This window comes from Ursus americanus, chromosome 27 (genome assembly GCF_024610735.1).
Source record: "Ursus americanus isolate L20-20 chromosome 27, mUrsAme1.1.p, whole genome shotgun sequence".
NCBI classification, from domain to species: Eukaryota; Metazoa; Chordata; class Mammalia; order Carnivora; family Ursidae; genus Ursus; species Ursus americanus.
Genome location: NC_142153.1, coordinates 4271986 through 4286671, shown reverse-complemented (window position 1 = coordinate 4286671; position 14686 = coordinate 4271986). Strand labels below are relative to the sequence as shown.

The window sequence follows — 14686 nt, the reverse complement described above, 5'->3', positions numbered from 1 at the left end:
CGTCAGCTACAGCCGCAATTATACACGTTCTAGTAGCCCCATCACGACAGCGAAAGAAATAGATGAAATTAACGTTAATAAATTTTATTTTGCCCACGTTATCCAAAAGATTATCATGTCAATATGTAATGACTATAAAATTGTTAATGTGGTATTTTACATTATTCTTCCTATCAAGTCTTTGAAATCTGGTAATTTACCCTTCTAACACACCTCAGTCCAGACTATTCTCATTTCACGAGCTCAGCAGCCACACGTGGCTAGGGGCTACCATCCTGGTCAACCCAGCTCCAGACCTCCAGTTATATGTCCCCCCGCAGGCAGAGGAGGAACATAATTCTCTCCCTCTCTAGAAATCACATTTTCCCATTACATTTTGAAATGATTTTCCGATCTATTACTAAGTTAAATTCATATTTCTAATTGCTTTTCAGCCCTTTCTACTCTAGCCGTAAGACTGCTAAAAGGTTCCTGGTATACACAATATGCAAACATTTTAGTGATGCTCTTTGAAAACTCACCACGGTGGACCATATAGAGAAGAAAATGACCAGATGACAATGAAAGAACTGCCAAGCGATGAGCTAAAATGGCGCGAAGGAATGAGGGGAAGGGAGGGCATAAGATATATTTAAAGAGCCAAGAAAAGGACAATCTCCAAAGCCGCAGCCTGGCTAAGAACTGCTAAGAAAAAGCAGCACTAAAGTAATCCGGGTACAAGCTGGGCAGGGGTGGGGGTGGAGAGGCTGGGAGCACAGCCCGAAAGGAGCAGAAGCACACAGTAGGTCCGCAGCACAGATACAGCCCTGGGGAGCACCAGCCATAACACTGCCTTATACTATCTATGACTTTATCTTCAAAGGCAGAACAAGATGAAAGATGGAGAAGTGCTGTATTTTAGGGAAAGTTGGGAACGAATCAAACCTTCTCTTTTTCTGTAGTCATAAGAGAGAACTAATTTAGCGTAAAATGTATTTTTCCAAGTGTTAATAAACTTTTGGCATGAAATACTGATAGAATGTTCACTGCATATATTAACATACTTTTTAAATGATCATTTAATAAAATAATATAGATTTTCTAAGAGACAGATTCACACTCTGCAAAAAAAAGAATATAAGCAAAGAAATAAAATTACTGTCTTAAGTAGTCACAAGGAGACCACTTCAGCAAACACGAGAACCCCAAGGTCTTACAAAGTATCTGGGCCACTGGCATTGGGGCAAGAACCCTTCCGCTCTCACTAGTCCCAAAGTTACCCAACACATCAGTGTGCTCTCTTCACAGTGAACAATGGCTCCCAGAGAGGTCCAGCTCTCTCTGATAAACTCTGGCTCAAGAATGCAGGGAGATGTATAAGCCAGTTAAGAAAGATAAAAGGGCCATGCTTCAGTTTGGACATGTTACTTACAGAAGGAAAAATTTTATTTCGGGTCGTATAGAGTACTGTGAAATCCAATAAATCTGGGTACCTACTGGTGGTGTGACTTTGCATATATTGCTTAACTTCTCCGATTCTAAACTTTCTCCACCTATAAAACAGATAATACCAACTTTGCCGAAGTTTTGTGAAGATGAGACATACTGTATACAACAGTGCTTTGCATAGTGTCTGACAAAACACGTATTTAATAGCTGTTATTGATAATAAATGAGCTATTCATATTTTACTTCCATATCATTATAAAGGTTAGTTGAAAAGGTTTTAAATAAAGGCAGTATAAGGTAAAGGTCACTAAACTGACTTCCTTCTTGAGTCTGTATATACTAGCATGCAAGTGAGATTCATTTTCTCCATCTCTGAAACCCTGAGTGGTTTTATCACATTTTATTTTTCCTGGCTTAATGAAAAATGAGGAGAAATTTGTCTTGAATGCCTCTGTGAGTGACCTTGAAAACTGCTTTTTTTTTTTTTTTTAACGACATAGGTATTCATCCATGACAGAGTTTGTGCTGGGGGAGGGTGAAGAGCAGAGGCGGTTAATGTGCTCTTTTCTACGTCTGTGTGTGTACATGCTTTAAGTCTCGATGTACAAGAATTCCTCCCTCATGGTCTCAAAAGGATCTCTCAAGCCACCAGGGATTCCCTGGGTCAGGAAGAAGTACAGCTGAAAAATTAACTCACATTAAAAAATGTGTGGTATGGAGGCGCCTGGCTGGCTCAGTCGGCTGACCCTGTGACTCTTGATGTCGGGGGTCATAAGTTTGAGCCCCATGTTGGGCATAGAGATTACTTTAAAAAAATGTGTAGTATGACTTTTTCGCCCCCAACAGCAGTATTTGCATTTTAAGAGGGAGTTTCCCTAAAAAAAGATAACGCAAAGAAAGACCTCTTAAAGTCTAAGAAATGTAAACATAGTTCCTACAGAAATGCTGATACAATGCCTTTGCATGCTGGTAGGAGGATATAGGCCCCAGTGACAGTAAGTGGGAGAGAAGCCCTTTCTCAGGGCCCCTCAGATCAAACAGTACAGGTGACTTTTCACTTCAGCTTAAGTCAGTCTGGTTTTAAGTAAGAGATGTGCTTACGGCGACACAAGTTCCTGGTAAACGCTATGCATGTGTGGGTCCGTGCACGTAAGTGTAAGCTTCAAGCGGATAAGTTGTGCTATTAGAATCTCAACATTTCGGGTCCCTCTACCAAACTGGAACTTGCACCTGACTTGCTTCTGACTAGTGCGAACTGTTAACACAAGCCGGGAGCCACGGTACTAACACATTCACGGAAGAGACACGTGTAAGTTTACCTTTCTTTGGCCTGGATGTCACTGGCAACGACTCCTTTTTTTCCATTGCTGCTTCTCTTTCTTTCCATCGGCGGATCTGTTCCTCCCTCATCTTAAAGAACAGGATCTGTTTCTGTTCTTCGCTGAGCTCTGCCAGGAGATCGGGATCTATGTACATCTCTGACAGTATCTGTTTCAGCATCTTCGCAGGCCTGGAGTCTCTTACACCTGTGGCAAAAGCTCTTGCAAATGGCTTCCAGGTGTGCCTCCCCTGGGCCGGCACCTGCACGCCCCCACAGACCTTCCCAGAGACTCGCGGCAATCCTAGTGACTGGGGCGATAATTCAGCGCGCTGGCTCTTGGTTCCTGGCACCAAAGACGCCGTCCACAATGCTGTTTGTGAACCTGCGAAGAGCAACAGGCAAAAAGCGGGCAGCGTTAAAATGTGTAGACGCCAGGCAGGGGCAGGCTCATGAATTAAGCTTGGAGGAAATACAGTATCGTTTTTCATTCCAGGTGAAAGGAGAAGAAAAGCTGAGACACGCTTGTTAAGAGTTTGTGTAACCCCTATCCCGTAATTTCCAGATACTTTATCAACACAACAAAACAAACCCTAACTTTTTACAGGTCAATCTCAGGGAAACAAAAAAAATTAACAGAGGTTTGGCCTTCTCCCAACTAAGCAAACATATTATTACCTCAGAGCCTAACCACCAACTGTATGGCTGAGAAAAGAATAAAACAAAAAAGAGGCACAGGAAGAAATTAAAAGGTTCTCTCCAAACAACTTATTTCAAAAGAAAATACTGTTTTTGAGATTTCACAGAATTACCCACCCCAAAGCAAACCAAAATGGGGCCATCCTCAAGGAAGGAAAAAGAAACAGAAATTAGACCACAATGCAGTTTTCCCATTTCTCCTTAAAAGTGGCACTAAATAAGACAATTACATACTTTGTCTTCACAGAAGGACAAGGCAATTTCCAGACGACCTACCAGAACCATGAAAACAGTGTCGCTGTCGGAGAAAACATTCATGGACACTCTGGAAGGTCACTGGGTTTTAAATATCCCTGTTCCATAGATCTAATTTACTAAAATCTAAATTTACAGACCACCAAAACTGGGGGAATAAAGAGGTAACTAGGTTTGTTACAAAGGATCCCTGCCTTACAAAAGAGTTTCTTAGAGGGCTCCTTTAAGACAAAACCACAGACTCATGCACTCACAAGCGGGTTCACAGGGGTTGGGGGAGGGGGACAATTCCATGGGGGTTTCATCTAATTTACACATTTCTGTTTGGTTGATTTTTTAAAGACTTTTGATGTTTTTTCAGTATAGCAGGATACACAAAAAAGCTTACTTACTGTGACTTTTCAGGACTACCTATGTTTAAGAAGTTGACTAGTAATTTGGTGTTCACAATGCCTCAAATAATCTCACCATCTAGTCATGCCTCTCAAATACCTTGTTTCGCCAAACTAACTGCAAACACTCATAAACTTCAGACTACCACTTAGTCATACCAGGGCTGCTCTTAGTTCCTTCACTTTGTCATTCCCATGGGCCCGACTGTAAAGCTCCCTGAGAGTCCCCTGCCGCTTCCCCTCTTCTTCTTCCCTACAAAGCTGTTCCTTCCTTTACCCAAGCATGTTTAACAGTTGGGGTACCCCAGAATGTTTGCATTCACAGCACATAGTTAGATTCACCAGCCATTGTGTAGCTGGGACCTTTACTGAGGCTACAACTGTTCTTGCTAACTATAATCTCCCACAGCATTCAAACCACTGGAACTCAAATGGAACACAATATTAAGAGAAAATTTTTAGGGGTGCCTGGGTGGCTCTTTTGGTTAAGTGTCATACTCTTGATTTTTGCTCCGGTCATAAATTCAGGGTCGTGAGATCGAGCCCAGAGTGGAGCTCTGCACCGAGGATGGAACCTGCTTAAGAGTCTCTCTCCCCCTTTGTCCCTCCCTCCAATCTAAAAAAAAAAAATTAAAAGAAAAAAAGAGAAAAGTTTTAAAAACAATTAAAAGCAGTGTTTGACTCTAACTCGGTCAGTCATGTTCCTCCCAGGCTTCCTTCCTACCTTTGTGTTTTGCTTTGAAAGACGACCTTCAAAGGCTGTACCAGCCCAAGAACTGATGTCTTGTAATGCTTTTTTGACTCTTGGGTTCCAACAAACTTCTGGAGGGACAGAGCAAACTGAATCCACACTAAAGGAGCGTTCGCCAGAGGCTGAGCTCTGTCTCCACAGGAACCACAGGAAGGATCTGGTTCCTCAGCACACTCGATTCCGGTGCTCTGAGATGAAGTGGTAAAAAACCAAAGTGAATGACTCCTTGATGTTCCAGTAAATGTCCTTATGTTGGCACATTCCATGACTCCAATGATTGACTTTCGCAGAAATAAAACATGGTAGAAAAGGGGGAACTCAGTGATGGGTTTGTGCTGTTCCTCATTTTGAGTGGGGTGAATCTTAGCAACAGTGCCTAAAAACTGAAACCCTGAAACCCTGAAAATGCCAAATTCACATTGTTCCCCTTTTCTCCACCCCAGAGTACTCCTGACAGTAAGCGCTTACACACACTGGGCCAGCCACTACCTTAAGCACCTTGCGTGTTTTAACTCATTTAATGTTCACAATTACCCTTGGGATTCAGTCCCTCCCTAGCCCCGTTTCACAGGTGAAGAAGATGGAAAGTGAAGTCGGCTCTACTGTACTCTACTCGTAGAGTTTGGTTGTAAGCCCAGAATCAGCACACCGTCAGGATATGAGGTACCACATGTGAAGTTTCAGAATGAAGACCAGAAAATTTTTTGCAGCAACATAAATGCTGACTTGAAGGTGCATGACCTGCTGCCTCTGAGGGGCGGAAGCCTCACCCAGGTAACTGTAGATAAGCTGAGGGGAGGCCAGATATTGAAAAAACCTCCCCCCAGGAAGGGCAGCAGGGAACTGTCATGGTGGCCCAGTGTGGATGTTGTTTGCCTACTTTATTCACCAGGCACGTAGTGCTCTCAGTTTCCCCTCTCACAGCCGCTGGGAGTAGCACAAATGGCTCTCACAGGAGTGAAGAGTTCCATGGTACCTCTGTGATGAGATACGCAAGCTCTTTCACAGTTTTAATTTGGGTTTGGTTTGCCTTTTCTAGCAAACATGGATTTTCAGCATTAAAGTTAACTACTGGATCTTGAAGGAAAGACATGGGCTTCCCTGTGTCCTCACAGAATACTTGGGGGCTCAGCTGGCAACTACCCCAAGGTCAGGCGGCTAAATAATACGCATGCCGTTCTAAGGCTGTTGATTCCCAGCTGGTGTGAATTAACTCCTTCCTCCCTCACCCGCTCAGATGGAAAACTCCAACGGCACAGGGTGCTCACAGAACACCCAGCAAGGACCCCAGCGTGGGCTTCTCAAGAGCTGTACGACTTTGAGCTGTCATTTCACTACACCGTTTCCTCATCCGTGAAATAAGGGCCTGCACTATACATCTCTGTAATTTGAAGTTGCAGAGACAAGTGGAGCCAGGGTAGAGGAAATAGGAATGAGGAAACTAACCAGGGTTTTTCCCACTTTCACTCCCTGACAAAACAACCACTGACATTGATTCAAACTTCGAATGACTTTCCCCATCTAACAAACCGAGTGCAGGAAACTTCCAGTTATTCAAGATCCAGTAAAAAAAAAAAAAAAAAAAAAAAAAAAAAAAAGCTAAGCTAACTCAGTTTTCTTCTCGTATAGCACCTTACTTAAAAAAGAGAAATGACAAGCAACAAGCCCACATCTGCTATTTTCTTCAAAAATAAATTTCTAAAGAGTGAAAGCATCAGTTGTTTTCTAGGATACCACAGATTTGGCCTGACTCTCACATCTTCCATAGCCCTGTTCAACAAAATAAAAATTGTGCTTTTAATGACTCTGAGACCTTAGGGGGGGAAAGCCAGAGATAAAGCATAAATCATAGCAATAATGTAATATGGACAGTAAGATTTTAATGTTTAGAATATAGTTTGGGGGCACCTGGGTGGCTCAGTTGGTTAAGCATCCCACTCTTGGTTTGGCTCAGGTCACGATCTCAGGGTGGTGGGACTGAGCCCTGCCTCTGGCTGGGCACTGACACTGCTTGTCCCTCTCCCTCTGCTCCTCCCCCCATGCACTCTCTCTCTCCCAAATAAATAAATAAAAATCTTTTAAAAAAAAATGAATATAGTTTGACTTCTACTTCTTTTAAAATGGCCAGCTATTTTCAGACTTTCAGTTATCTTGTTCAACTTTACCTAATAAAGTTTATCTGCAAAAGAGCTATTTTGGAGGATAAAATGAACTACCAGAGGCGACAGCAATTTGGTTAGTTTTGTACATATATACCATTCTTCAGAAATTCGAAATTACTGTACATACGGATTTATCTAGAAGATTCCACTCATGTGCCACATCTATGCCCACATATGCCTTTCAGTTATTTATTCACTTTAAAAAGCTCCAAGTCGTTTCTATTGAGCAGGCAATCAAAAGCCTTTTAGAGGGGTGCCTGGCTGGCTCTGTTGGCAGAGCACGCAACTCTTGATCTTCCTGTCCTGAGTTCGAGACGGCCCAGGGGTAAAGTTTACTTTAAAAAACAAAACAAAACAAAAACCTTTAGGAACTGAGGAGCCTAAGTTTAGAGAGAGGTGCCGCTGCCTCCTTCTTGTGACCCCTGCGAAAGGAATGACAACTCTGAGAAAACCGACCAGCTAGCATCTCCACGCCCACCCCTTCGGTCGCCCGCGTGAACCCCGAGGGCAGGAGCGGGCAGGGGTTCGCGCTCGGCTGAAGAAGACCATCGCTGGGTTGCCTGGGGCCACCTTCTGGGTCTACCTTCCAGCGAGCGGGCGGCGACGCGCGGCCCCGAAGCCCGCCCCACCCGGGCGCCCGGACCCCGCAGGGCAGCCCGGGGTGCCGGCGCGCTGGGAAACCGGTCCCGGGCCTCTCCCCGAAGGTCTGGGCCAGGGAGGCCCGCACGGCCCTACCCCACGTGTGTGTGAGCGCTCGTCCGCGGTGCAGTCGCTGCGGGGGCACAGGCGGGAGGGCGGCGTGCGGGAGCCGCGGAGGCCGGGACAGACGCGGGACGCGCGGGGCGCCGAGGCTGTTCTGCTAGAGTCCAGAAGTTCGCGGCTGGCCCGACCCTCCCACGCGGCCACCTCCGGCCCGCCCCGGCTCAGTGACGTGCGCGCACACACCCCTCGGGCGCACGGAGGCCCGCCCGGCGCCCCAGAAGTGCCCCCAGACCTCCCGAGTGCGCCGCGGCCTTCTCCCATCGGGACGCCCCCTTACCGCGGCCACAGGCCCCGGCCTCTCACCCACCGGCGGCTCCAGACACCAGACACCGATACCGGACACCGGCCGCGCGCCCGGGCCGCGGCGGAGGGGGCCTGGGGAGGGCGCGCCCGGCCTGAGCCCAGGCGTCGCCGCGGGCCTCCCCCAACGCCCCTCAGCCCCGCACCTTCCGCGCTCCCGCCTCGATACCGCGCCCCCCCCCAAACACCCACCCAGTCTCCTTGGCCTCCCCTTTCTGGCCCTCCCTTACCCACCCACGCACCTACCAGGCCCAGCGCGCGCTTCGGAGGTTGACCCAAGCAACGCCACGTCCACTTGGGCCGCCAGAAGCTGTCGGGGCAGGAAGGGAGGGCAAGGCCGAGGTGCCCGCGAGCGGCACAGACTGGCTGGACAAACACTCCGGCTGAGATGTTGGCAAACAGTGTCCCTCAGCCCCGGCCCGCCCGCGCCGCCCCACCCGCGGCCCACATGCCGGAGCGACTGACTGGGCGCTCACGGCCCCACCCGGGCACCTGGAGACGCTCCAGGGCCAGACGTCGGCGAGGCCCCGCGGCCTGCTGCATCCCGGGCCCGGCTGTCTGACCAAACACTGCCCCGAGCTCCCGGTAGTCTGGGCGGCAAGGCCACTGCCCTCCACCTGCAGTCTGCGAAGGCCTGTCGCGCCATCTCAGCACCTGCGGAACTTATTAATATCAGCAGGCCCGGCCCCTTCTCCACTTGAGAGCTCAAGGTTTCTTGCAAGGTGGAGCCTGCGGAGGCGGGGAGGCCCTTCTCAGTTACACTGACAGGCCCAGCAGCCAAGCGAGCTCACCTCTCGGGTCTCTGGAGCTTACTTTTTATTCCCCTTTTGTTGACATTAAGTAATTTATCAGACACTCAGGCACTTGTCAGTACAGCTGAAGCTTTGTAGGGCAGGATCAGGGAGGCAAAAGGCTGGAAAGATGGAGACTGAAAACAACAGAGACAGAGGGAAAAATAAAAAGGAAAGAAGGTAAAGGAATCTTATGAATTGCAGCAAGAACAGGTTGGGGTGGTGCACGAAGGGAGGAGCTCACTGAGTTTGGAAAGCTCCACAGAAGCAGAGTAGAAACATGGGAGGGCATTTTCTGTTGTGGAGGAATATTCAGAATGTGTGCAGAAAAACAGCCTGCTTTGGGGAACCCTCAGACTGCCCATGCTGGGGAGAAGTGTAATAAACAGTGAGCATTCAGTGGTCCTCTCCACAGTCTGCTTGATAAATTCAGGGGTCTGAGCTGCTTCCTTCAAAACTGAAACTGTCTTATTCTTAACCTCTCCAGACTGCAGAAGATACTCAAAGTTAAAAAGAGCCTTGGGGGCAGAGATGAGTCCTTGAGACCTAGCCATTTAGGAACCATTCTAGGGATCCTATCGGGAGAATTTCTTGTTTAGGTTCGGTTCCCACTGCTTATTAAATGAATGGCCTGCGGCGGCATTTGGCTGGCTTGTCAGTTGCCCCTGGGTAGCTGCTGTGACCTGCCGAAAATGAATCCTACCACTGCATGGATTGAGCAGTTGAAGAACTTATGAAGGGTGGTTCCTCAGCCAGTAAAATTTCCCTACGCCGCCGGTTGCAGCCAGTTACCTTCCCCCACACTCAAATTCCATTCGTATCCTGGTACGTCCCTCTTTATAGCAGTGCTCCCACTTTGCTACTAACCTCTCTTTACTTCAGTTTTCCCTTCTGGATAATAACAATGAAATTGTTGTGAGGATTAAATGAGATAATACATGTGAAGTGCTTAGAATAGTTCCTGGACGTGGTGGGTGTTCAAACACATTAGCTTATATTATTTCACATCACATACTGTAATTTCAAGTTACAGCTTCACACTCAAACCTTGGATTTTGCTTTCTATGGTACTAGACTCCAAGTTAGCCTCAGTGATCCATCCCCACCTCCTCATATGTCACTTCTGAGATTAGGTTATAAAAGACCTGTAAACGCATGCCAGGCTGGGCCTCCAGCGCAGGTCTTAAGGCACTACTGTGGGACCACCAGCCTCAAACTTGCAACGCGTGTTGGCTGGGTGACTGCTAAATGTCCTCCAGGTAGGCGGTGGGCAGAGCTGCTGACCCTGTGAGCAAAATGGGAAATGCTGAAGCAAGCAAGAAGATCTTTATTCGAAAATGTGCTCAGTGCCACACAGTGGAAAAAAGTGGAAAACACAAGACTGGTCCAAATCTCTGGGGCGTTTTTGGGTGAAAAACAGGACAAACACCAGGATTTTCTTATTCCGATGTTAACAAAAACAAAGGTGTTGTCTGGGGAGAGGAAACTCTGATTTGAAGAACCCAAAGAAATATATCCCTGGTCTTTGCTGGTCTTAAAAAGAAGAGTGAAAGAGAAGATCTTATTCAGTATTTGAAATGGGCAACATCTTCATGAAATGGTCTTGCAACTTAAAAAATACTAGTTCTAAGTCAGAATTTTCTAGTTTCAAATATTGCATGTTTAAAGAAGCCATATTTGATCTTTCTTGGTCAGCTTGTACTAAGTTTAACATTTAAGAATAAAAGTTGGAATTAAAAAAATAATAAAATAATAATTTTAAAAAAGACCTTGTAGCTTGTCTTGGTTTGTGTGTGTGTGTGTCTCTCTCTCCCTCTTGGATCTTTCACTCTGAAGGAAGCCAACTGCTACGTCATGAGCAAACCTTTGGGGAGGAACTGAGGACTCCTGCCAAAAGCCACAGAATGAATTTGCAAGTGAATCCTCCAGCCCTAGTCAGGTCTTCGGATGACTGCTGCATTGGCTTATAGCTTCGGTGCAAATTCACGCAACCACCTGATTAAGCCACTCTCCAATTCTTGACCTACAACATCGAGGTAGTATGTGTGTTGTATTAAGCTACTAAGTTTGAGGAAATTTGTTACACGGCAACGGATAACTAATATACTACCTCATTGGTCTTGTTTCTAAGCCAGTTTTAGATAGCTTTTGTGTACAGAAAATTTCATGTGCTGGATAACTTATTTAATGCAGATCCAGCACCTCCCTCCAGAGCTAGGGGATATAATGTCTGTGAGGCCCAGGCAGTAAGCACACCGAGTGATTAGATCAAAGATGGGGTTACAGATCATGCTTTCAGGAGTTCTGCTCCAGGCTCTCCAGGTCAGAAATTTCTGAATACAGTTGCCAAATTCATCTTTTTTAAACATTAACTCTAATCCTTCATATTTGGTTCCTAAAAATTCTTTGATGCTCACTCCTTGTCTCAAGTAAGACTAAACCTCTTGTCAACTTTCAAGGACCAGGACAACCGAGCATTAATGTACCTCACCCTTATCGTCTTCCTAATACAAACCCTGCATTCAGATAATCTGCAATTTCCAGGCTCTCAAACCTATACAGGCTACCTATTTTTCAAACATCAATCTTTAGGAATCCTTTCCTGTCTACCCTCTCCTCAGCCAGAAGCAATCCCTGCCTCTTCTATGTTGATAGCTTGTATCACAAGTTAGCATTTAATACCTCCAAGAACCAGGTAATGAACACTCAATAAGTGCCAGGCCCTGTGGTGACACTGGGGCAGGGCAGTGAGCGACAGCCGGGGCTCCTGCTGCCATCCTCGGCATACATAGCTGTACGTTTTATGCCTTTTTGAAATCATAAACATCTTGATCACAAGGCGTAATCCTATGCAAGTTTGCATCTTACCCAACACCCAGGCACACAGTAGGTATTCAGTGCGTGTTAGTTGGATGTTGACAACCCAAGTGGATGCCGACTGCACACAAATACCATGATCACTCGCTCAGTGTGGAGCCCAGTATCTCTTCTTTTTTCTCTGCTTGTTTCCCTCCCATCCTCCTTGTCCTGTCCCCCTTTCCTGTATTTGTAAACATCTCCCTTCTCCTCCTCTTATTTCTGTAGTTCTTTTTCCGTCTTTACTTTGTCCCCCTTATCCTGTAGCACCTTCCTTTTTTTTCCTCTCTCCCATTTCCCGGTATTTGCTCTTTCAATTGGCATAATCTGAAGCAAAAAATATATTTTTTTCTCTTAATTACTTTTTTTTTAAAAAAGATTTTGTTTATTTGACAGAGAGAGCACTCAAGCAGGGAGAAGGGCAGGCAGAGGGAGAAGGAGAAGCAGGCTGCCTGCTGAGCAGGGAGCCCAATGAAGGGCTCAATCCTAGGACCCCGGGATCATGACCTGAGCCGAAGGCAGACACTTAACCGACGGAGCCACCCAAGAGGCCCTCCCTTAATTTCAAAAGTAGACAATTAAAATGTTTCAGATTGCTCTAAAAAAACATCAGGTACCTCTGTTATTTACTCAAGAGGCCCTCGATTACTTTTACCCTTTCTTTGGACCAGTGCTCTCAATAGAAAACATTTCCCCCATCCTGTGACTTAGGACGCACTATGGGGAAGATTGTTCCTTCATGTGCTGGCAACACTCCTGATAGATGGGAGGTCTGGATGACCAGGCCTTGGCAGCGGACAGGCGCTGGGCATCTACTGCTGGCTGGCCACTGGCATGTCAGAGACATGCACCATGCGTGTCCCCAGCACATGGTTCAGGAGTGCCCCAATGCCCATCCAGGGCCAGTGTTCCAAGAGAAAAGCTAAATACCTATTTACTAGATGCTAATTTTTAAAATTTGTCATTTATTTGTAGTAATGGATACCATGAAACAAATAACAGACATTAACTAGGGCATTCCTTTTAGAATGTTGTTCGAGAAACCTTCTACCCACGGGGCGCCTGGGTGGCACAGCGGTTAAGCGTCTGCCTTCGGCTCAGGGCGTGATTCTGGCGTTTTGGGATCGAGCCCCACATCAGGCTCCTCCGTTATGAGTCTGCTTCTTCCTCTCCCACTCCCCCTGCTTGTGTTCCCTCTCTCGCTGGCTGTCTCTCTCTCTGTCACATAAATAAATAAAATCTTAAAAAAAAAAAGACGGTTCACTCTCTGTAAGTAAAGGTCAATTTATATTCTACAGAAATGAAAGTTACCTTCATATATTTTCTTTGTAAAAATAAAATAGGATAAATACCAATAATATTTTTCCTGTCATATTTTCTCATCAACATCAGAAACCCCAACCAAATTTTTTAAAAGATTTTTACTTATTTATTTGACAGAGAAAGAAAGAGAGAGAGAGCAAGTGCACAAGGGGAGTGGCAGGCAGAGGGAGAGGAAGAAGCCGCCGGGAGCCCAATGCAGGGATGTAGGACTCAATTCCAGGACCCTGGGATCATGACCTGAGCCAAAGGCAGATGCAGAATTGACTGAGCCACCCAGGCCCCCCCACCAACCACATGTTTAATTCTTAAAGAAGTTATACATTTGTCCTGTGAAGGACATGTGAAGTAGATGTGAAAGAAAAAGACTGAAGCATTTCAACTTTACTAAAAATTGACCAAATCTCAAAATAAATCTCTGTTGTCGTCAATCATAAAAAATATTGTATTGAAGGTGTACTATGATTTCAGTGTTCTGCTAGCAGTTAGGTTTGATTTTGAGCTATTTTCATTTCTTTATGACTCTCTGTGGGCTTTTATTTTTTTACTCTCATAAATATCAAGATAAATGATTGGTCTTTACATTCATCTTTGAAATATTCTAATTTTAGTATTTTTCCCTGAATTACCTTTATCAACGTGTTTCCTAAAAATCCATGCTCTGAGTTGCTGATAAGACATTCCGTGTTTCTTATATTTCTGTAATGCAGTGGTAAGCAGCCTGTGGCACAGAGGGACCACTGATCTGTGGCTTGTGGGTAGAATTGGGCAACTTCTACCCCAAGTAATATGGGACGTCTGTGAACAGCCTGTGCTAACCAGTGCTTTTTTTCTTTCTTTCTTTCTTTTCTTTTTTTTTTTTCTTTTTTTTTCAGGTCGAAGCTCTGAGAAAGGAGCAGAAACGAGCTGCTGCTAGCGTTGTAGCATTCTGTGGACCTTCCCAGGCAGCTCTGAGTAGGTCTCCTAATACTTAACAAAACCAAAGTCTCCTCTCCTCCTTGGACCAGATTCAGAATCAGGTTTTGATTTCCTAACATCTCTCTTCTTGCAATCTTTAAAAGTACACAAATTCATTTTAGTTTTATACAGGTTCACTGCCAGTGAGCATAGAAGTAGTCTCAAGCACATATGAAAATAACCTAGGGAGATTTACCATTTATCCTTTTGACCCCTCTCCCAAGGGGTTCTTATGTGATTGGAATGGGATGGCACACGGACAGCAACATTTTTTTCAAAGCATCCCAGGAGAACTAAGGAACCACTAAATATATGGAAACAAGATTAATTGGTTATGGATTTTTGAAGGAGTAGGAATGGCAACCCCTAGACTTTACTAAAACAAACATGAAGCTAGATATTCATCTATTAGGTTCTGGTCTTAAAGTAAGTCCCACAGCCTTGTCTGGAAATGGACGGTCCACCAAACCCAGTTGAAATGCGACACAACAGGTGACAGTGTCTGGCTTCTTGTGGCTGCCTCGATATATCTAACTTTCACTTCTTTCCTTCCTTTCACTGCTTCCTGGTTATGAAACCCAGATGTTCCCTCTGGCCATCTATCTGAGGAAAGCACTTCCCTCTCTAGACCAAAGACTCCCCACTCACCTGGCTCCAGGTGTTCTCAGTCACTTCCTAGTCTTTCCTGGAGGTAG

At 45.6% G+C, this 14686-nt stretch overlaps 1 protein-coding gene and 1 pseudogene across 7 annotated transcripts in view; one reads left to right on the top strand and one right to left on the bottom strand.

The window, feature by feature from the left end:
• SH2D4A (SH2 domain containing 4A) overlaps positions 1-8724 on the bottom strand; it is a 59738-nt gene extending 51014 nt beyond the window's left edge. For 2 of the 7 annotated variants that reach the window (XM_087856337.1, XM_087856340.1), the window contains exons 1-2: positions 4817-7689; positions 2748-3131 (exon numbers count right to left, since the gene is read on the bottom strand). In XM_087856337.1, the coding sequence (XP_087712463.1) occupies positions 2748-2928 (181 nt within the window). In that variant the 5' untranslated portion in view covers positions 2929-3131; positions 4817-7689. Of the gene's footprint in view, positions 1-2747; positions 3132-4816; positions 7690-7740; positions 7997-8044; positions 8188-8313 lie in introns of those variants that run through there. The other 5 variants (XM_045779117.2, XM_045779116.2, XM_087856339.1 and 2 more) reach the window with 5 other exon arrangements.
• A 1430-nt stretch (positions 8725-10154) lies between these two features.
• Positions 10155-10454, top strand: LOC123780298 (cytochrome c, testis-specific pseudogene; annotated as a pseudogene).
• The last annotated feature ends 4232 nt before the right edge of the window (positions 10455-14686 follow it).